We start from the raw sequence: 23305 nt of genomic DNA on the forward strand, positions 1-23305 counted from the left end.
TGGAGTCCTTCAAGAAGTGAATGGACTGCAGAAGGGCCAGCATTCATTCTCATTATTACCATAATGCCACGGCTGTTCAGAGCTCCAGGGCTGTTCTATGTTGTGGACTCAGTAAATTAGATCTCTGCCCTCAAAAGGTTTCATCTAGAAGTGGAGGCGCAGAGACAGTGACGAGCACGCTCAGTGCTCACTGTGTCCCAGACATGCCACCTTATTCTCCTGCGTCAGGGCCTTTGCACCAGTTGTTCTTTCTGGAAAGTGATTCTTAAAGATCTTTGCAAGACTGCTTTTTTTTTTTTTTTTTTTCGGTCATCCAGAAATCAGCCTAAATGTCTACTCCACAAAGCATTCTGTAACTTCACTATTTAAGCGGCTCCAATTGTTAGTTGCTGTTCAATTGCTCAGTCGTGTCCAACTCTGCGACCCCATGGATTGTGGCACGCCAGGCTTCCCTGTCCTTCACCATCTCCTGGAGCTTGCCCAAACTCGTCCACTGAGTCGGTGGTGCCATCCAACTATCTCATCCTCTGTTGTTGCTTTCTGCCCTCAATCTTTCCCAGCATCAGGGTCTTTTCAAATGAGTCAGCTCGTCACATCATGTGGCCAAAGTAGTGGAGCTTCAGCCTCAGTATCAGTTCCTCCGATGAATATTCAGGATTAATTTCCTGTAGGATGGACTGGTTGGATCTCCTTGCAGTCCAAGGGACTCTCAAGAGTCTTCTCCAACACCACAGTTCAAAAGCATCAGTTCTTTGGTGCTCAGGCTTCTTTAGGGTCCAACTCTCACTTCCATACATGACTACTGGAAAAACCATAACTTCGACTAGATTGACCTTTATCGGTAATGTCTCTGCTTCTTAATATGCTGTCTAGATTTGTCATAGTTTTTCTCCCAAGGAGCAAGCATCTTTTAATTTCATGGCTGCAGTCACCATCTGCAGTGATTTTGGAGCCCAAGAAAGTAAAGTCTGTATTACTTTACTTTGTTTTCTTGTTTTACTGACTCTGCTCCTAAAATTTCTACCTATTGACACATTCATGGTCTGTCCCCACTACTAGAATGGAAGCTCCGTCAGAATACGGACCATGTCATTTATGTCCTGCATCCAAATTCAGTGTCTCTCTCACACACAGAAGACACTCAAAACACATTAGTAAGTGAAAGATCTGTATTAGAAGGGCACCAGGGCTTTGGGAATCCAGGGGAAGAAGCCATGACTGCCATGGGGAGATGAAGGGAGATTCCCAGGAGGAAGTGATATGGTTGGTAAGTAGGCTTTGAAGGGTAAGTAGGCATTTCTTGATCAGAATAATGATTTTAATAATACCAGCTGATCCTACCTCTGCAGTTTGCTTCTGCTATGTGCCAAACATCATGTCAAACACTTAATATTTTATCCCAGCCTCCTGACACCTTGGCTAGGTAGGGATTATTCCCATTTTACAGATGAGATGACCAAGGCTGAGAGATTAAGTGATCCACCCGAGGTTCTCCAGCCAGTGGGGCTGAGCTGGGAAAAGTTCCTAGTCAGCGAAGACTTGTTCTTCCTCCATGCCACACAGGAAGGGTCAGAGAGGAACTGGTCAGATTTTAATAATGAAGGTGCATAGCCTCACAGTCTCTATATGTTATACCACTTAATCCCCATAATAGCCCAGTTAGGTGGGAAGTCTTCCTAATCCCACAGGTAAAGCTCAGAGATTGGGAGACTGGACTAGAACTCAGGACTCCTGGATTCAAAGCTCAGCCTGCAACAGTGCCCCCAGCAGGTGGGCATGGGACAGTGAAGGAAGCCAGGGCTGAGTGTGGGGCTGCCCAGATGACATCAGGGGGCCCTGAGGCCACCTGCCTCTGTCTGGGCACAGGTTGGAGGCTGGTGAGAGGTCGGTGCTCCCACCTCACAGTGAGGGGTGGCAGGGCAGGTGGTGGAGATGGGTAGATCGGTCAGGGTTGGGCTGGGGTTGGACCAGCCTTGTCAGTGCCCCTGCTGGCCCATCACAACCCCGTGTGGAGCTTTCTTGCCACCTTGAGGCCATTGAAGGGACCTCTCTGCTATGTCCACCATATATTGTCAAAGTACCATGGGTTACTGGGCAAATTCACTCTCATTTCATTATCACCACGACTCTATGAGGGATGTACTGTTATCATTACAGTATGCTTGTTAAGTCTCAGAGAAATGATGACCCTGCTTCACTGTGTGGGTCCTGGGTGTGAGTGTAAGTGTGAGGAGATGGGGATTAACTTTCTATTGAGCATCAACTGTGTGCCCAGCAATGCTGTGTATAATCTCATTTAATTCTTAGAACCTCCCTCAGGGGTGGCTATTACTACTAACTTGGTAGCCCCAGGTTATAGATGAGAAAACGGGTTTGAAGAATAACGTGACCTGCCCAAGGCCACCTAGCAGGTCAATGACAGACCCCGGCAAGTATGGGAGTGCAGGTCTGCTGGCTGTGGAGGAGAGAGTTGGTCAATACACATGGGGTCCTCTGGTTTACAAGAGGGAGTCAGTAACCAATGGGATCCTATATAGTCTTTACTCCAGTTTATGTACCTGGGGCTCATTATCCTGCAACTTATGGAGGAGGAAACAGATTCCAGCTAAAATCTCTTTGAAAGCGGGCCCTTGTCTGCCTGTGCCCTGCCACATCTCCAGACCCAGCACACCCCTGGCACATAGGAGATGCCTAATAAATGCTCATTCAAAGGAAGTGATTCAGTGGATCCTTTGGTGCTTAGTGGCAGAGACATTGGAGCTTGGCAGACCAGTCCAGAAACCCAGCTCTGCCACTGCTAGCTGTGTGACCTTGGACCAGTTGCTTAACTTCTGTGAGTTTCAGTTTCCTCACTAATGAGGATATGATGGAAATGATAACAGTACATCCCTCATAGAGTTGTGGTGATAATGAAATGAGAATGAATTTGCCCAGTAACCCATGGTACTTTGGCAATATGTGGCTGAGAAATATTAACTATTAAAAAGAGATGGTAAGTAACTCAAGATCATACTGCAGAGATGGGATTTGAACTCAGTTCTCTACAACTTTAAAACCTGATTCTTTTTCTTTTAATTAAAAATATTTATTTATTTGGCTACATTGGGTCTTAGTTGGGCATGCAAGATCTTTAGGTGCAGCTCAAGAGCTTCTCTATAGTTGTAGCATACAGGCTTAGTTACCCTGCAGCATGTGGGATCTTAGTTCCCCGACCAGGGATCAAACCCCCGTCCCCTACTTTGGAAGGCGGATTCTTTACCCCTGGACCGCCAAGGAAGTCCCCTGAAGCCTGATTATTTTTATTATGCCATACAACCTGGGGATCAGGCTGAGCTGAAGCAGTCAGTGGAGACTCCCCAGAAGAAGAGGTGCTAGAGGTGGGTAGGAAAGGGAGGAAGAGGCATTCTGGAAAAGAGGCCCGGCATGAACAGAAATGTGGCCACTGGAAGGGCCATGAGAGCTTGGGACACAGTGAGAGGCCTGGGGATTGGGGGCAGGGGAGTGGTGAGATGGAGGAAGGCCTGGCTGCCAGGCTCTGGGCTGAACTGTTCAGAGAGGCTGGAAGGAGGGGCTGATGGGGAGACCCTGAGGTCAGTGAATGGTTTATTCTTTTTCACTTTTTCAGTGAATGTTTTTGCAGGAGCAGATCAGCTGGTTTTGCCTCTCCCACTCCTTCAATTTCCCTCCTCTCCCCAGAACTTGACTTATGCCTCCCCTGGACTTCCCTCCCTCCCTCTCCTTTTGCTCCTGCGGCCTCTTCTGCTGGCATCATGCCTCCCTCACTTCTGCCCATGGATGCCCTACTCATCCTTCAAAGCCTGTCTCAAAGGTTATTGACTCCCTGGAGACCCTCCCTGGGCCCTGTCAGAAGTCTGGCCATCTCCGCACTCCCAGGGCCCTATAGAAGCATCTCCGGGTAGCACACACTGAACATTCCCTCCAGATACTCTTGCTGGGGTGGGGTGGGGGGATGGTATTTGGACCTTCACTACCACTTGCTGTCACCTTTCTTCCTTCCTCTCTGTCATGGATATGTCTGCTCAACTCCTCCACATGCCTACCTTCAGAGTCTCATTTCTAAGGGGAGCATACAGTCCACGTGTTTAGGCAAGAGTTGACCCACTCGCTGTTTCAGCAAGAATTAGCAAGTGTTTTGACACTTCAGATACACCTACTGAGAAGTGGTCAGACGTCTCTTTTTTTTCCCCATGTCATTTCTCCATTAACTTAGTCTTGGTGTAAGCCAGAGATGACAAACTCAGCAGGGGAGGGGAGAAGAGCCCCGAGAACAGGAGGGGAGTGCTAAGCTGTGTTATATAACTTAACCAAGACGGGACTTTGATGCTGCAGCCAACAAATTACATTGTCGGTTTGTCAGTTGCATTCATGTCACTGCTAGATCTCAGATGAAATTTAGGGCACTGATCTCAGGGTGGGAATTAGAGGCCATATAGGAGGATTTAAATGATTCAGAAGATCCCTATCTCCACTAAATCCCCGTGCAGCACAAGCTGCCTTCCCTGAAGACCTTGAAATGACCTTGCCTTGGAAGTTACCCTGCAAAGTGTTTTAGTTGTTTATTGCAGAGAAACAAACCACTCCACACTTAGTGGCTTAAAATGACAATTCGTTCTTTTTCACAGTTCTGTGGGTTGGCTGGGTGGTTATTCCACTGGTCTGGTCTGGGTTGGCTCCGGTGACTGTATCCTCTAGATGCTGGGCTCAGCTGGAATGGCCGGGCGCTGAGGTTCTCTCTCATGTGGCCCAGCATCTCCATCTTCTTCCTGGCATAGTGGTGGCCTCAGGACTCTCAGATGATGAAGGCAGGAGCTAAGCCTCTGAGGCCTGAGCTCTGCAGCTTCAATCATGTTGCTTCCATCTCATTCTGTTGGTCAAAGCGAGTCACCAAGCCAGCCAGGATTTAGGTGAAGAAGAAACTCCACCTCTGGATGAAAGGAGCTGCAAAATATCATGGGCATGATTTCAATCTACTCCCCAAGGGGCGGCCAACCCTCTTCATGTGTCTCTAGTCCCATAACTGGATTTAGATGCTTTCCTGCCTCAGAGGACTAGTTCCAGAGTCAGTTTGGGTAGGAAGAAGCATCCACATCAGAAGAATTGCAAGGTTTTGCTAATTTATTAATATATCACCCAAAAGTCTGGATAATGTTTGTGGGGATGTTGTCTGTGGGTGCTAGTCCTTGGATGGAGGAACGTAATTTTCACCGGGCTGGACTATCAGTGTGAGTACTTTTACCTCAGATTCCAGAGTCAGTGTGCTAGTTTGAGCACCTAGGAGTGGTTTTCATTATTTGCTTAGTTGGTTGACAGAAACCTGGATTCAGCTGAGGTCTATGTTTGATATTGAAATGCAAGAAATCTTTGCTTTAACATAGAGGAAGGAGGAGAAGGCAATGGCACCCCACTCCAGTACTCTTGCCTGGAAAGTTCCACAGATGGAGGAGCCTGGTGGCTGCAGTCCATGGGGTTGCACAGAGTCGGACATGACTGAAGTGACTTAGTAGCAGCAGCAGCAGAGGAAGGAATCCAGTGCTAAGGGAGGAAGCAATGTTGATGTGGATTTACCCTGTGTGATCCACTCACATACCCCCCAAGCCAAGTTCCACAGTCCCAACTTCCTCTTAGACAGCCTGGAGGAAATTCCCTTCACCAAGGCATGGAGAAACACGTCAGTGAGGGGAGCATCTTTGAACTTGATGTAGTACTTTCCTCTGCAGGCTAGGGATGCTAGTGAAAGACACTGTCACAGAAATGAACTCCGTAATTTTAGTGGAAATGATGGGATCCCAGGGTAGCAGAGCACACACAGCAGCACTTGGCCACCTGGAACAGCAGATACCAAGTGATACTCAGAAAGATCTAACCCACAGATGTCTTTAGCAAAGACTAATCGTTTAAGGGCCAAATAAGACCAAAGGGAATAGACAGGCAGCCTCTAAGTCCTCCCTAATCTGTGTAACAGAAACAACAAAGCAAAACCACAAACAACACCCTCCAGTCCTGCTAGCAAAAACCTGGTTTGACCCACTATGAAAGAGGACTTTGGTCCCTCACCCAAAGCCCCTTGAAAGGAAGAGAGGCCAGTACCCTTCAGAGTGAGTCCTTCAACAGAACCCCAGATACATACTGTAAATCTTCCTTTTAGCCTACCTTCCACAAAGGGTCCTAGACCATTTGCCAGAGAACTGTGCTCTGTGAAAGGAAAATACACAGGCTTTTCAGGGATTAGCAGAACTTGAGTCTATCTAATGCTAATTCCTGAAAACACAGAAAACCACTGTGCAGAGGTTCACACGTGTCAGGTGACAACTGGAGTTTTGACTTAAGTCCAGGCATGGTGCTTGGACTCATCCTGCAATTGCATTTTAATTTCAGGGAGTATAATTGAAATTTACAGCATACATGCACCTGTAGACCTGTGGATAAGGGCCATTATGGTAGAAAGGGCCAAGTAGAAGCTTCTGGAACTTTTTCTTGTTACTGATCAATAACCCAAAATAATGGTGCATCTCCAGGAAAATTACAGAAATTTGTGCCCTCACCAAAGACTTGAGAGATGAAAGCTAGTTTCCATTGCATCTCGCTTAACTTACTTCTTCAGTCTGTGCAGAAGGCATAAATCTTGGAGGATGAACAGGGAATTACCATAAGCTTACTCAGATGATTCCAAATAATGATTCCAGCAGCTCCCATTCTAGGTCCAGTCTTTTTTTTTTTTTAAGAATGAATAGGTGTAGTCTTTTTATGGGAGCAAATATACATATTTTTTGTCACTTAATATGAAACTATTTATCTGAAAAAGAATTTTTTTTTAATCTTCCTCTATAGAAAATACCATAAGCAGCTTTATTTTTCTTGGCAGGGACAGCAGTACAGCTTTCTCATCTTGTCTTGAAACTCCCCAAGTCTCTGATTCTCTGTTACAATGTAACCTGATCATCCTTCCATAACATAGACACTGTGTTATGTCTACTACATTGATGACATCATGTTCCTAGGATTCAGAGAGTTAAGAGTAGCAGGTACTTTAGGATTAAAAAATGTGCTGATAATGGGAGAAGAATCCCATAAAGAACATAGGGGCCTGCCACCTAAGTGAAGTTTCTGGGTGTTCAGTGCTCTGGATCATGCCAGGAAAGAGATATTAGTTGGGGTTCTTAGAGAAACAAAATGAATAGAAGACACAGCTACAGATATGTGCATATAGACAGAGAGATACACAGAGCTGTACTGTAAGGAACTGGCTCACTGGATTATTGAAGCTGAGAAGTCCCATGAGCTTCTGACTGTAAGCTGGGGAGCTAGGAGTCCCAGTGGTATAGTTTCAGTTCAAGTTTGAAGGCCTGAAAAGCAGGAGAGGTGATGGTTAGTTCCAGTCTGAAGGTAGGGGAAGACCGATGTCCCAGCGTGAAGATAGCCAGGCAGAGAGCAAATGCTGCCTTACTTAGTCCTTTGTTCTATTTCAACAGACTAGATGAGATCCACCCATACTGGAAAGAGCAATCTGCTTCATCCCATCTATAAGTCTAATGTTAATCTCATTCCTTACAAATACACCTGGAATAATGTTTGACCAAATATCTTGGCACTCAGTGGCCCAGTAAAGTTAACATATAACATTAATTATCACATCCTGCAAAGTAAAAGGAACTTGCTGTGCTTTTTGCTTCCTAGTAGAGGAGCCTGGTAGGCTGCAGTCCATGGGGTTGCTACGAGTCAGACATGACTGAGCGACTTCACTTTCACTTTTGACTTGCACACATTGGAGAGGGAGATGGCAACCCACTCCAGTGTTTTTGCCTGGAGAATCCCAGGGACGGGGGAGCCTGGTGGGCTTCTGTCTATGGGGTCACACAGAGTCGGACACGACTGAAGTGATTTAGCAGTAGCAGCAGCAGTAGTAAGAAAGAAGCTTCCTTGCTGGGTTTCCTTGTATTTTGGTGGCAATGTATGTCACATTTTGGAGTGCTGCTGATTCATTTACAGAGTAGCCAGTAAGGCTGCCAGCTTCAAGTGGAGCCTAGAGCAAAAGAAGGCTTCTAGGTGTCCAGGCTGAAGGGCAGGCAGCTTTCTCACAGCCCTGATGACTCAGCCAATGCAAAGTGATTCATGTGTTTGCAGCCGATGGGGATGAAGTCAGCCTGTGGCAAACCCCGAGAAAAGAACCACAGTGGAGTGTCTAGGAGTCAGGAGCAAAGCCAGGCACTCCTTGGTAAACAATTTTCCTCCTTTTGAGGAAGAGCTCCTGGCTGACTGCTGGTCCTGCTGAGAAAAAGTCCCTGTGTGGAGGTACCAACAACTATGAAAAATTAACTACTGTCACACACAATCTTCTCTTTTCCCAAGAATACTTGCGGTGTATGTGCCCAGTGATTGCTTACTGGAATATCAGTGAGTCCTGAGTCAGGTATGAGAAAATCGTCTGTTATTGGAATTGGGTTTCTTCTCCCTCCAGAGACTATGCAATTGCCAAGTTTACCAGTAATCTCGTTATTGTAAGTTCAATGGATACTTTAAAAGACAATATTAAATGTGTATGGAAGTTGAGAGGATAGTGTAATGAACTTCCAAGTACCCATCACAAAACTTCAATAGTATTGGCAGTTTCAACTTCAACTGTATTGACAGTTTACCCATTTTGTTCAACAGATGTTTTAAATAATCTGTCTCATAGGGAAGCACTCTGATCCTGTTGACTTGTTCTTCCTTGATGCTTTCTCCAAGGTGAATCTTTTCCAGTTCTCCTCTGACCTTGCTGCTGCTCGGTGGCATGCTCTGCTCAGAGCCTCCTTCCTCTCCTACCCCTGAAATGTTGGTGCTTCCCCAAACTCTGTCTTGGACATTTCCCTCACTTTCCACACTTTCCCTGCGTAAATGCAGCCTTTCTCATGGCCTCACATAACTTCCCAGGGTGAGCGAAGCCCACATTTTAATGAGATACCCATTTCTGCCTTCATCTCAGACTCCTGTCCCAGACTGAGACTACAACATCCAGAAGTCTCCTAGATACCGCTCCTTGTCTCAAAAGCATGTCCCACTCAACATGTACCAGACTGAGCTCGTCCTCCTGCTTAAAACTGTCATTTCCTGTTTTCCTATTCATCTGCTCAACACACAGTTACTACATATCTATTGGGTGTATAAGAAAGATTGGAAGATTCTGGAATAGGCAAAGGAATCACTGTCATAGTAAAAAAGATTGACAATAACAAGTGTTGACAAGAATGTGGAGAAACTGGAACGTTCGTATGTTGCAAGTGAGAATATACAATGGTGCAGCCCTTGCCCCCCAAGAATTAGTTCTAAGTCCATGGAGGATGTTAAACTGCTTGAGCCGAGATGGAGAGGGGGTAAAAGTGTAGGTTTTGACAATGGCCTGACTTGGGAACAGGAGTGTTTAGAAAGGGCGGGGAGCTGGGGGTCTGCATTATGGGGCCTCTGAGGGATGGGCTTAGATGTGGGTGGTGGGAGGAATGTCTGGAAAACGATGCTAACACCACACAACCTGGGCAGGCTTAGGGAGCTCTCCAGCCAAGCATGGCTCAGGGGGCATGGGGCCCCCAGTGCCCCTCTAGCTGGGTTGGGGCAGCCATCATGACAACCATCATGTGTTTTCTCAGGATGGTCTAAGCCTCTTGGACCTAGGGACGGGGGAGGCTTCAGGAAAGAGACTAAGATTAGAGTTCCTGCCTACCCTGGCAGGGAGAGGAGGAGCTTCAACTAGATTTAATTTGATTTGTCAAAATAAGAAAATTCCTCGTTTCTTACATCCTGAGTGCCATCAGATAATTCACATCAGTTCAGTTCAGTCGCTCAGTCGTGTCTGACTCTTTGCGACCCCATGAATCACAGCACACCAGGCCTCCCTGTCCATCACCAACTCCCGGAGTTCACTCAAACTCATGTCCATTGAGTCGGTGATGCCATTCAGACATCTCATTCTCCTTTCACCCCCAATCCCTCCCAGCATCAGAGTCTTTTCCAGTGAGTCAACTCGTCGCAAGAGGTGGCCAAAGTATTGGAGTTTCAGCTTTAGCATCAGTCATTCCAATGAACACCCAGGACTGATCTCCTTTAGAATGGACTGGGTGGATCTCCTTGCAGTCCAAGGGACTCTCAAGAGTCTGCTCCAGCACCACAGTTCAAAAGCATCAATTCTTCAGCGCTCAGCTTTCTTCACAGTCCAACTCTCACATCCAGACATGACCACGGGAAAAACCATAGCCTTGACTAGACGGACCTTGGTTGGCAAAGTAATGTCTCTGCTTTTTAATATGCTATCTAGGTTGGTCATAACTTTCCTTCCAAGGAGTAAGCGTCTTTTAATTTCATGGCTGCAATCACCATCTGCAGTGATTTTGGAGCCCAAAAAAATAAAGTCTGACACTGTTTCCACTGTTTCCCCATCTATTTCCCATGAAGTGATGGGACCAGATGCCATGATCTTCGTTTTCTGAATGTTGAGCTTCAAGCCAATCTTTTCACTCTCCTCTTTCACTTTCATCAAGAGGCTTTTGAGTTCCTCTTCACTTTCTGCCATAAGGGTGGTGTCATCTGCATATCTGAGGTTATTGGTATTTCTCCCGGCAATCTTGATTCCAGTTTGTGCTTCTTCCAGCCCAGCGTTCCTCATGATGTACTCTGCATATAAGTTAAATAAGCAGGTTGACAATATACAACCTTGACGTACTCCTTTTCCTATTTGGAACCAGTCTGTTGTTCCATGACCAGTTCTAACTGTTGCTTCAAACTGTGATATGTGTGAGGTAAGATGGGGTGGCCATAGAGATAGAAAAAAGAGGACAGATTCATTATTTATTTAGCTGGCAGAGGGCATAGGTCTTAGTGGCAGACTGGAAGCAGAGGCTGGAAATGGATGCAATTTACCCCCCAGGTTTTGGACTGAGACGGGTGCATTCCCCATCCCCTTCCTCTAGATGTCCATCCTCGCCGCGACAAAGACTGCGGAAGGTGCTGCTGCTATAGGACTCGGCCCTGTGATCTGCCCCGAATCCGCAAGCGCCGTCTCCTTGCTACCTGAAAATGCCAAAAATGTGCCCCGGCGGTACCCGCCCTCGCACCCCCAGGTGTTAAGGGCGGGGATCACAGCACGAGAGGAGTTAAATCTCAGTCTTTCCTCAGATCAGCCGCCAGGGGCTCCAGGGAGGCCTCAGCCCAGCTCCTAAAGGGCCCCCCGGACCCGCCTTCGGATGGCGCGCGTCTGCGGGTCCCCAGGCTTCTCTAGCCAGCCTTCTCCCCGGCCTTGTCTTCCCAAGGGCCAGACCCCGCGCCCCGAAGCTCGGGCAACTGGAACCGGGGCTGGGGGTGCGAGCTTAGGGTTTACAGCCCTGGGGCCACGTCCGATCCCCAGATTCGGAGCCTGGAGCCAGGTTCGAGGCTCTTGGGCGGAGACTGAGCATCTTCGGGCTCCCAGGCGCGGATCCCTTCAGGCTTCCAAAGCAGGGGCGCCGCCCTCTCAGGCGGCCGCGTCGGTGTGGGCGGGGTTGCTGGCTGCGGCCTGTCCCGGTCCTTAGTCTGGATTCGCCAGGCAGCGAAGGGGAGGGATAGAGAGGGGTGGGGACGATGCGTGCAGGGGAGGGCCTGGGAAATGGCTGCCCCTGGGAAGAACGAGGTCAGGGATGGAGTCTGCATCTGAGAAGGGCTAAGAGCATCTAGTTAATTTCCCGCCTCTCCCCGCCCCAGCCCAGAACGGGGGCCTTGAGCCGACAACCTCTCTCACTAGGCCTTCTTCCAATGCAGTGGAGAGCTGGGCGTGATGCAGGTGAGGCGGCGGCTTGCAGCTCAACCCTGCGCTGGAGGTTTTCAGCCTCAGGATTTCCTCTTATCAGCAGGACCATTCTACAGATGAGGAAACAGGTGGCTGGCGCCGGACTGGAGGTCGACCTGCTCCTAAGTGGAAGCTGCCAAATCCCACAGCTTCCTCTCCCTCACCTTTCGACTGAGTTGTACTCTCTCCCTCAGCTTTTGACGCTGGGCATCATTCTCCGTATTGAATCACTCCTGGCGCCACGGGCCCTGGTTTTTCCATACAGCTTTGGACGTGCACTTCCTCAGCTTCCTTTGTGCCTTTCTCTTCCTACCTTTAACAAGTCACCAGAGCCTCAGGCTGGGTCCACTTCTCTTTCCATTCTGACACTGTCCCTGAGGAAGCTTAGCGGGGGCCATGGGGGGCTGACTCCCAGACTTTGTTCCCAGGCAGCTCTCACTTCAGAGGGGGAGCCCTGGTAACCTGTGGCTTTCTGGACATTTTCCCCGGGTGAGATGTTGCCCACTCAGAGCCAGCACCATCTGCCTGGCCCACGGAAATGTGTGTGACTTGGGACTGGGTGTGTGGGTCAGAGGAGGGGTGGTATCCATACACAATACTGCTTTAGCCTCAGTGTGGCCTTGTCTTGTCTGCAGGGCCCTATTAGAATTCATGTAGCAGCAAACTTGTGATGGGCCAGGAAGAATCCTCATAATCGGTGTGTGTGTGTGTTTATAGAAGTGGCTGCTGCTGCTGCTGCTAAGTCGCTTCAGTAGTGTCTGACCCCATAGATGGCAGCCCACCAGGCTGCCCCGTCCCTGGCATTCTCCCGGCAAGAATGCTGGAGTGGGTTGCCATTTCCTTCTCCAACGCATGAAAGTGAAAGTGAAGTCACTCAGTCATGTCTGACTCTTATCGACCCCATGGACTGCAGCCCACCAGGCTCCTCCATCCATGGGATTTTCCAGGCAAGAGTACTGGAGTGGGGTGCCATTGCCTTCTCTGTAGAAGTGGCTAGTGGGGGCAGAAAACCCTGGTGCTATTAGGAATAGAGTGAGGAGACAGGCTTGGGGCCAGTTGCTTAGAAAATTGGACCACTTGGAAATCAGCATTACTTCCTGTGATTTCTCTGTAAGAATCAACCTGTGCTCCTTTAAAAAGAGCCCTTTAAATAAGAGCCCTTTGGGATTTCCGTGGGGGTCCAGTGGTTAAGACTCAATGCGTGGGGGTGTGGGTTGGATCATGAAACTAAGATCCCATAAGCTGCAGGATGCAACGATAAAGAAAAAAAAGAAGAGAACTTTAAAGGGGTTAATGTCCATAATGGGTCTCAAAAGTCTTAAAGGGGTAGGAGTGTTCCTTGGGAGCCAGCTTTGGTGGGGGCATCAGTTGTGGCTTCCCCAGGTGTCCCAGGCCCCTGAGGACTTTGGTACCTTTTTATTTATTTTAAAAATATTCATTTATTTGGCTGCATCGGGTCTTTGTTGTGGCAGGTAGGATCTCTCATTGTGGCATGCAGGCTCTGGAAGGCACTGGCTTAGTTGCCCTGTGTCATGTGGGATCTTAGTTCCCTGCTGCTGCTTCTGCTAAGTCACTTCAGTCGTGTCCGACTCTGTGTGACCCCATAGATGCCCTACCAGGCTCCCCCGTCCCTGGGATTCTCCAGGCAAGAACACTGGAGTGGGTTGCCATTTCCTTCTCCAGTGCATGAGAGTGAAAAGTGAAAGTGAAGTCCCTCAGTCGTGTTCGACTCTTAGCGACCTCATGGACTGCAGCCTACCAGGCTCCTCCATCCATGGGATTTTCCAGGCAAGAGTACTGGAGTGGGGTGCCATTGCCTTCTCTGCTTAGTTCCCTGACCAGGGGTCAAACCCATATCCCCTGCATTGGAAAGCAGATTCTTAACTGCTTGACCACCAGGGAAGTCCTAGGGCTTTGGGTTTTAAAAAGGAGGCTACTGTGACTTACACCAGTGGGATTCTGGCAGGAAGCAATTTTTGGCAAGGCTGGGCTTTAGCTTCCAGCAGCCCCCCAGCCATTTTTCCAGTGACACATTCACAGCCTACAGGACTGACTCCCTGCCACCCGACTTCCCCTGTGATGTCCTGGGGTTCAGAAAACTGGTCACCCCTGCCTGCTCTCAGTTGTCTGCTGCAGAGGCCTGCTACACCCCTTGGTCGATCCCTCATGCAAATCAGGTTTCTTTCATTCAGTGACTTCCAGAGGGGGCTTACGCTGCCTGCCCACCCCCGCCCGGCCACATCTGTGATACCCCTTCCTACCTTTGCTGTCTGTACTTCACGGCTGCTTTCTCTGAGAAGCCTTCCTGACTGCCCCTGCTGGAGACTTTCCTTCACTCTCTTCTCAAAGTCGGGCCTTTAGTTGGCCTAGGGCCTCATCTGACACCACCTTTTATTGTCCTCAGTGGGACTTCTTCACCACCGTGACCTCACGCCCAGCATGGAGCGAGGTTCAAGGTGGGTGCTAAGCACAAGTCAAACTGCATGCGTGAACGAGTGGGGGACTGCAGGCACTGTTGCAGAAGTCCCGGCTGAGCTGTCCTGGATACTGAGTGAGGACCAGCAGGTGCTGGGTTCTGCTTCATGAGTGTCCTGGGACTCTTCTGATCGGAGGCCTAGTTTTCTCGAGAAGCATGACCTCTGGATGATCTTCAGGACCCTTGGCAAACAATTGTTATCCAGAACTAACCTGGGCCAGCTGGGCCCCTGCTCCCATTTTCCTCTGTAGGCTTCTGCTCTGAACAATCCAGGGCTCAGCCTGCTATGGTTTGATATCTGTTTGGTACCTAGGCTTTCATGGAACTTTACCTGTGAAATAATAGAAAATATACTTGTTGGTCTCTGCCCCTGGTTCCTAGCACAGAGCTCTTAAAACTCTTGGAATTTCCTAGGTGATAGGTGTGTCTTTTGTTTTGTCTTATTTAAAATTTTTAAAATTTATTTAAAAAAATAAAAAAATAAAATTTGTTTATTTATCGATGGCACTGGGTCTTCATTGTTGTGCACGGGCTTTCTCTAGCTGTGGCAAGTGAGGGCTATTCTCTTGCTGTGGTGTGTGGGTTTCTCATTGCAGTGGCTTTTCTTGTTGTGGAGCATGGGCTCAGTCGTGATGGTGTACAGGCTTAGTTGCCCCTCAGCATGTGGAATTTTCCCAAACCAGGGATTGAACCTACATCCCCTGTTTTGTCAGGCAGATTCTTAACTACTGGACCACAAGGGAAGTCCAGGAATGTCTTTTGTTTTAATGAGGAGACTCTTAGTGGTCTCCTGGATAGCTTCGGGATGGAAGCTGGTCACCAGAAACACCAAGTCACAATTCAGTTCAGTGCAGTCGCTCAGTCGTGTCCGACTCTTTGCGACCCCGTGAATCACAGCACGCCAGGCCTCCCTGTCCATCGCTTGGAATTTTCAGCCCCGCCTTCCATCTGCTGGGAAGGGTCGAGGGGCTGGAGACAGAATTAATGTTCGATTATACCAACATGATGAAGTCATCATAAAAATCCCCAAAGGTTGAGGTTCGAAGATCTTCCAGGTTGCTGCAGGTACTGGGAGGGTGGTGTGCCTGGCCAGGGTGTGGAGGTTGCGTGTCCGTTCCTCTATACATTACCGTATTCTTTTCTCCACTTTGGTGTGTTATTTATCCTTTTAGGATAAACCAGTAAACATAAATGTTTCCCTGAGTTCTGTGAGCCATTCTAGCAAATTATTGAACCCGAGCAGGGAGTTGTGGGAACCCTGATTAAAGCAAGTCAGTTAGAAGTACAAGGGATAGCCTGGGACTTGCAATTGGCATCTGAAGTTGGGGAGACAAGGAGGCAGTCTTGTAGGATGGAGCTCTTAACCTGTGGGAGGTAACGCTGTCTCTAGGTAGATAGTGTCAGAATTGAGTTAAATATAGGATCCCCAGCTAGTGGTAGATAATTGCCTGATGTGCAGAAGTCCTACCCCCTACCTGTGGTGTCACAAGTGAAATGTGGTCGGAGTGTGAGAGTAAAGGGGAGAGACAAGTGTGTCCTGCCTACACCCTCACAATGGGGTCCGGTCGTCAGGATCCTAGCATCTCCCACCCATTCCCATCCGACGCTGACAACTCACGGGAGCTGGGGATTTCTCAGATGGCCCAAATAAATAAATGCAGAGCCCTGCATGCCCGCTCTCCAGTATGCACGGTACACACACACACACACACGCACTCAAATGAAGCCAGAGAGACACTGGTGAGCCAGAGGGACCAGTTTTATTAGATTCCAGCAAGACTATACAATACGTATTTCATGCAGATTAAATAAGTGTCTTCGCTGCCCCTGAGAGGGAGCACTTTCACCTCCAGCTCCTTCTTTGGCATGTTAAGGGGTGAGTGTCAAGGGGAACCATCGACATATTCTGCATGGGGGACAGTTGGGATCACGACTGGAGGTGGTGGTGAGACCATGGGCAGCTGAGGGCTCCTGAGACCTTGAGTCTTCAGAGGCTTAGGAACCACAGGACCTTGGTCCTTTGCTGGTGGTGGCACCTGAGGATCTTGATCTTTCAGAGGCACCGGGATTATAGGAACTTGACTCTTGATAGGCTCCAGGACCACGGGGCCTTGATCCTTGACAGGCGCTGCAATCACAGAATCATGATCCTTCAGAAGTTCTGAGACCCCTTTCACTTGATCTTTGACTGGCTGTGAGGCCACTAACCCTTGTTTCTCTACAGACTCAGAGAGCACAGAACCTTCCTTCTTCACAGGTTCTATGACCATAGCACTTGGATCCTTCAGTTGCTCTGGGACCATAGGACCTTTGTCCTTGACAGGTGCTAGGACCATGGGGCCTTGGTCTTTGGCAGGTGCTGGGACCATGGGGCCTTGGTCCTTGACAGGTGCTGGGACCATGGTGCCTTGATCCATAGGCTCAGGGACCATGGGGCCTTGGTCCTTGACAGGTGCTGGGACCATGGGGCCTTGATCCACAGGCTCAGGGACCATGGGGCCTTGGTCCTTGATGGGTGCTGGGACCATGGGGCCTTGGTCCTTGACAGGTGCTGGGACCATGGGGCCTTGGTCTTTGGCAGGTGCTGGGACCATGGGGCCTTGGTCCTTGACGGGTGCTGGGACCATGGGGCCTTGATCCACAGGCTCAGGGACCACGGGGCCTTGGTCCTTGACAGTTGCTAGGACCATGGGACCTTGGTCCTTGACAGATGCAGAGGCCATGGGCCCTTGATCCTTCAGAAGCTCTGGTACCATGGAACCTTCATCTTCAACTCTTGCTGGAAACACAGGACTTTGACTCTTTAGAGGCATGGGGGCCAAGGAATCTTGGTCCTTGACTGGTGCTGGGATCACAGAACCTTCTTTCTTTAAAGGCTCAGGGACCGTGTGATCTTGATCCTTAATTGATGCAGGGACTATGGGACCTAGATCCTTCAGAGGCCCTGGGACCACAGGAGCTTGATCCTTCAGAGGCTCTGGGGCTGTGGGGCCTTGACCCTTTGAAGGCTCTTGGATCCCAGGACCTTGATCTTTCAGAGGCCCCGGGCCCACTGGACCTTGATCCTTGTCTGGCTCTGTGGCTACAGGACCTTGATTCTTAGGTGAATCCCTGGTGGGTTCGACCTGGCTCCTGCAGAGGAGAGAGAGGTTGTCACTGTGAGAGCCAGCGCTTGGACCAGGGACAGGGCGGAGCACAGATTGCCTGTTAAGTCTTGCCCAGTGGAGCCTGGCCAGGGTAGCTCTTGCTGGGGAGTCAGGAGGAGAATCTGATCTCCAGATCCTTAGTGCAGAATGTGGGGTAGGGTGAGGGGCAGGCTTGGGAATTGGTCATTCAGTGTGCTTGCCAATTGATTATAACCTGCAGGTGGCATGAAGGGTGGCCTCTGGTGACAGTGGCAGTACTGTGCTGGGACTCAGAGTCTTCCAGTGGGCATCCTGACAGCCTGTCCACCCCACACTCCCCCCAGGCCTCTCTTCCTTCCTCCAGAATAGGTGGGGTCCATCCTGGGGGCCCATCTTTGCTATCCACTCAGGTGACCCTACAGGCTAGAGTGCTTCTGTTCTCAGGGCTTCCCAGACTCCTCCCTTTCCCTGACCCCCTTGTTAAGTGCTCAGTGGGGAGGGGCAAGGGGTCCCAAGGCACTCATGAGAGAAAGGGCAGTGGAAGGTCTCTCTTCCCCACCTCCCCTAAAAGGGTAAGAAGTATTTTATCACATTGTTTAGAACAGCTGGCTGGGGTGAGTTAAAAAACAGACCAGCTTTTAATCAGTTTTATTATAGCTTTGAACTTCTCTTATAGACCATGCACCCCATTGTCACCTGCACCATATTTGGTGGTGACTGGCTGGGACTCCCCATTCAGACAGTGAAGAGGCCCTGCTCCCCTCGCTCTGTCCCCACTCTGGCTCCCTTTTTACTCTCCCTGGGCCAATTAAGTCTTTACACTTAAACCCACTTCAGTATTGTAACAGTTCCTGTCATTTAAAGCGGGTCCTGTAAGACTTCTAGTTGTACGCTTTCTTAGCTCATTCTGGTTTTGTCTCTCTGGGTCTCAAGTGTGTCATCCATCATTGGGTAGAATGATATTCACTCAGAAATTTATGATGATTAGAAATTATATACATAAGCACCTTGTACCGTGTTCTATGTAATACTGCTGTTATTTTTCTGTCTTAGAAGTAAAGTTACACATATTTGGACTATTTTTATTCTGACATGTCATCTCAGTCCAGAAGCTTCTTTTATCATATATTTAGTATCTTGAGCCTCCTAGGAACTGACATTTCTCAACAGAGTACAGAGTGCCACAGGCAGCTTGTCCATCCATTCCTTCTGGATGTCTCTGAGCATCACAGTGGAAGAGAGGGGCTGGGGTGGCTCCCTAGTTCAGAACAACACAGAGCCCAACTGCCCTGGTCACATGGACACAGCTGGCTACCATTAGTAGGACCTTAGTGTTTATGGAGGCAGCAAGGCTACGAGAAGCAAGCAAAATCTAAGAGTGGCATTAAAATGCCTCTGATACTTGGTGGCTGGCCAGAGAGGAAAAATAAAAACCTAATTCAGAGTAGAGTCTGGCAGGAAATTGATTAGATAATCCTATCTGGAAGTGAACTACCTGGATGGAGTCATCCCAAATGGAGTGATGAAGCTGAGACGTGAGACAAAAGAGGTGACTATGGCTTAACTTGGCCTTAGGGCTTCGGTTGCAAAACCTATCCCTCTGGCAGGATATGGGGCCAGTGTCCTCTGCTGGTATGGAGATTTAAAAGAGGGCCAGACCCACAGCATGGAGTGCAAAGTAACTTTCCCTGGATGTTTGTGGCACTGGTTCCCATGCCTTGCCTCATTTTTCTGCTTAATGAACATTCTCAGCCAGCTGTGAGCTAACCCTGAAATTGCTCTGATATACACCTCTATATTGATTTGGTTAGTAAACTTGTTTCCTTAGTAAGTGTCTTTAATCATGGAAAGATTTAGAATTAGATCATAAATGATAAATTAAATAATATTGCTGTTGGGGGTATTAAATGTAGGAAAAAGATCTGTGTAGATTTAGTTTGAAAGTATTCATGCTGTTTAAAATAATTTGCGTATTATATCTAATATAATAATATATATTATTATAATATATAATATATTTGGCTTATTATATTTGGACTAGTTTTGTGATTCTAATATAAAATGTTTAATGGAATAGAGTTGTAGTTTTAACTTGAAAGATATAAGACAATTTTATAAATTTTATAAACAATGATGAACTTTTATTACAAATTGATAGTAAACATATTTTTAAGCTTAGTTTTTTGAAAAAAATTACTAATAATTTTAAAAATTTAGGGGAATTGAATTGTTATAAAATCCTCTTTAAAAGGGTTTGTTCCACTTTACTAGATTTTTAAGTTTGTACTTTTATAAATTAAACATTTCTTTTTAAAACCAAAGCAGTCTTGGTTGGTCTTCCTGTGAACAAAACCACCCTCAAGTGCAACATAAAACTCTCATTGACACTGACTGGCCATCATTTGGTTCCATGGTGGCCTGCCAGTCTCCCCATCTGTAAAATGCCCACCACTCACAGTGCCCTCTGTGTGAATGAGACAGAGCTGCACACCCAGGGCGGAAGCCAGTGTGTGTGGTTGGTGAGTGGTGATGGACCATGTTCAGCCCATAGGCCAGCTGCCTAGGGGCCGGTCCAACCTGCACAACTGAGTCTGTGTCTGGTGCCTTGAGCCAGCTGCACATCTTTTCAAGACAGCGTACAGGACAGGCTCCTCCCATCTCCCTGCCTGTATACTCTCTCAGAAACTAGAATGGCCTGCTGGCTTTTTCTTGGCTTCTGTGCTGCTTATTCCCTGCCAGATCTTGGGCAATTACTCGACCACAACAGACCTCAGTTTCCTCATCTGTAAACTGGGGATGACAATACAAATGCAAGAGAGCATTATGACAGAGGATCAGATGATCCTGTTTGGATCTGATCATAGTTGGTGACATTTGTAGAGAGCTTTGGTGCCTTATGGGCTTCCCTGGTGGCTCAGATGATAAAGAATCCACCTGCAATGCAGGAGACCTGGGCTTGATCCCTGGTTTGGGAAGATCCTCTGGAGAAGGGAACAGCTACCCACTTCAGTATTCTGGCCTGGAGAATTCCATGGACAGAGGAGCCTGGCAGGTTACAATCCATGGGGTCACATATAGTCAGACACGACTGAGTGACTTTCACTTTCACTTTGGTGCCTCACATAAGTCAGTCCATAACCACAGTAACTGTGTAAGAGTTTACCAGACGCTCACAGGCACATTATTTTAGCTCACTGGAGCCTCTGGCAGCCCTGGAGGAAGGCAGGAAGGTGGTGGACAGCCTTGCAGCCTCACCCTCTTGCAATGTCCTCTGGCCACCCTTGCTGCTTGACATACTTTCAATGTTTGTTTCTTTGTTTCTGCTGCCTGGATTGCCCTCTTTCACCCATTTTCCCCTGTCTGTTCCTGATGGCTCAGCTCAGATCCCACCCCCTCACGAGGTCTTCCTGGATGCTCCCTTTTATAGCATTTTACAGTTTCTCCCTGCATTCATAGATACCCTGATTGCATGTCAAGTTTCCCCCTGCCCTAATTGACTGTGTGCTCCCTGAAGGCAGGGAGCATCCACCTGGCCTGCAGCCCCAGTGCCCAGCACAGTACCTGGAACAAAAAAGGTCAAACAGAATCACAAATTACTGTTGCTGAAACCTGGTTCATCATCTATCCCATGGCCCCAGCCAGAAATTCCAAGTCATCCTAAATACCTTCTGCTCCCTCAAAGCCTTCACTCAATCCATGAGGAACCATCTTTTCTGGCTCCTAACATGTATCTCCTAAATACTCACATTTCTTTCCCTCCCTACCTTTCCCGCAAGCCGTGCCTTCATCTCTGTGGACCACTGTCACAGCCCACTAACTGGTATCTCTGGCCTCTCCTCCAACATAGTCTTCATACAGAAAAAAAAAAAAAAAAAAGAGCAAATCCTTGGGACTTCCCTGGTGGCCCAGTGGCTGAGACTCTGCGCTCAATGCAGGGGGCCAGGGTTCAATCCCTGATCAGGGAACTAGATCCTACATGCTGCAACTAAAGATTGCACAGGCTGCAACTAAGAACAGGTGCAGCAAAATAAAACAAACAAAAAAACCCAAAGGAAGTCTTTCCCTCCTGCTGAGACATCTTCAAGGCTTCTCCTTGCACTGAGAATAAAGAAGTTTTACCCTGTTCCACCGCCCTCCCTCGCTGACCAGCCTGCTCCCATTGCCTTCCAGCCATCTGTGCCCTACCCTCCCAGCATGCCCTGCTCCTTTCATTCACAACTTTGCATGTGTTGCTGTCTCCTCCTGGGACATTCTCTTGCTCCCTCTTCCTTGCTAATCCTGCTCATCCTCCAGGGAAGCAGATGTGACCAGGCCACTGTACAGGCTCTCTTGGGCCCTGACATTCTCTTTCCTATTCCTTATCACAGATAATTACTTGCATTCTTTTCCATTAATGTTTCCCCTTCTAGACTGAAGTGTTCAAAGGGCAGGACCATGTCCATTTTGTAAATCATTGTACCTAAAACAGTACCTGACTCAGGGAAATCTCTGACTTGTCCAATCAATGAATAAAGGAGAGGCTTTTCTGTGCCAGGCTCTGTCCTATTTGCAAAATGTAATATTCCTAGGTTATATGAGAAAACCAAAGTCTTAGAAACTTAATTTTCTGTCTGTTTTCCTGTTTCTGTGGTGACAGGCAATGCCTACTGGGTATACATACGCTGAACTTGAAGCCAAGCTTTATTAGAGTCTGGAAGTAGGATTATCAAGCTCTGCCTGAGACTATCTGGAGAAAGGGCTTTCTTCCCTCCCACTGATTCTTGCCTTTGCACACAATTCTAATCTCAAAATACACTTGTGATTTTTTTACTTCCCAGACTGACTCCTGATGCACCATCACAGCGGGCCCCAGTTAAGGCCGTGCTCCTGGCATAGGGCCTTGTTCAGAATCAGGGACCTGTGGACCCTGTCCTTGAAACCCCTGCTTCCTCAGCTTGGAAAAGCTCTGAGAAAGAAAGAAACTCATGTGTCAGTCCAGGTACTGGGTATTTTAAAACTAGATTATTTATTGTTCAGTAAAGAGCAGCCTGCTGGAGGAGAAAGAACACTGACTGGACTTGAGTCCAGTCAAAGTCCAGTCCAAAGGCTGACTCGAGTCCATCCTAGCCATGGACGTCATCAGGGACATCTGGGCTGCCAGCTTCAGTTTATTAATCTATAAAATGGGAGAATTCTCCCTTCATTTATGGGAACACTCATGGCATGACCCCTGGAATACAGGAGATATTTCATAAACATTAGTTCCAAAAGGAGCTTGGTGATCTGGTCCAATGTCTTATTCTACAGATGGGAAACCAGGCCCAGAGTAGGCAAGCAACTCCCCACAGCTGCACAGCTAAGAAATAGCAAGTCCAGGACTTAACAGAGGCCTCTCAAAATTCACTGGGTGGGTGGAAGGGATGGAGCAAACTCACTTGAAGCAAGGATGGGCAGGAGAGACTGAGAGGGGCCAGGCTGTCTGTGCCTCACGGGCCCTGCAGGAGGAGGGGGGACAGTGGGCCAGGCGATTCCACAGCTTTGTCTCCTTCTGTCTGCCTCCAAGGGCCCTGTACAGACGCGCACGTTTCCCAGACACAGACAGAGCTCCCAACACATTATAAGAGATGCAGCTACCCGAGGGAGAGTGTCAAGGAAACTGCCTTTGAAAGGCTTGTTATTCTTATAAAGAATTGCGGGAGACAAGGCTTTCTCAAAACAAGAACTCTTGCCCCGCCCCTGTTTCCCATGAGGCTGCATGGCCTCTATTTTAGCAATTATCATGGTGTTTGGTAATTACCTGCCTCTCCCCCGCAGCTCGTGGGCTGTGTTTTATTCATCTCTGCATCATGAGTATCTAGTGTCTGGCTCCTAGTAGCTGGCAGATATTTGTGGGAGTAGTGGGTAGCTGGCGTAGAG

At 48.3% G+C, this 23305-nt stretch overlaps 1 protein-coding gene across 1 annotated transcript in view; it reads right to left on the reverse strand.

Annotated features, from left to right (window-relative positions):
* Nucleotides 1-16026: 16026 nt before the first annotated feature.
* Nucleotides 16027-23305, reverse strand: part of MAP6 (microtubule associated protein 6) — an 80689-nt gene continuing 73410 nt past the window's right edge. Inside the window, exon 4 of the mRNA XM_055423701.2 lies at nucleotides 16027-17417. Within this exon, the coding sequence (XP_055279676.2) occupies nucleotides 16169-17417 (1249 nt within the window). The 3' untranslated portion in view covers nucleotides 16027-16168. The remainder of the gene's footprint in view (nucleotides 17418-23305) is intronic.

Source organism: Moschus berezovskii, chromosome 14 (genome assembly GCF_049115385.1).
Source record: "Moschus berezovskii isolate FMDL1 chromosome 14, NW_MosBer_1.0, whole genome shotgun sequence".
Classification (NCBI taxonomy): Eukaryota; Metazoa; Chordata; class Mammalia; order Artiodactyla; family Moschidae; genus Moschus; species Moschus berezovskii.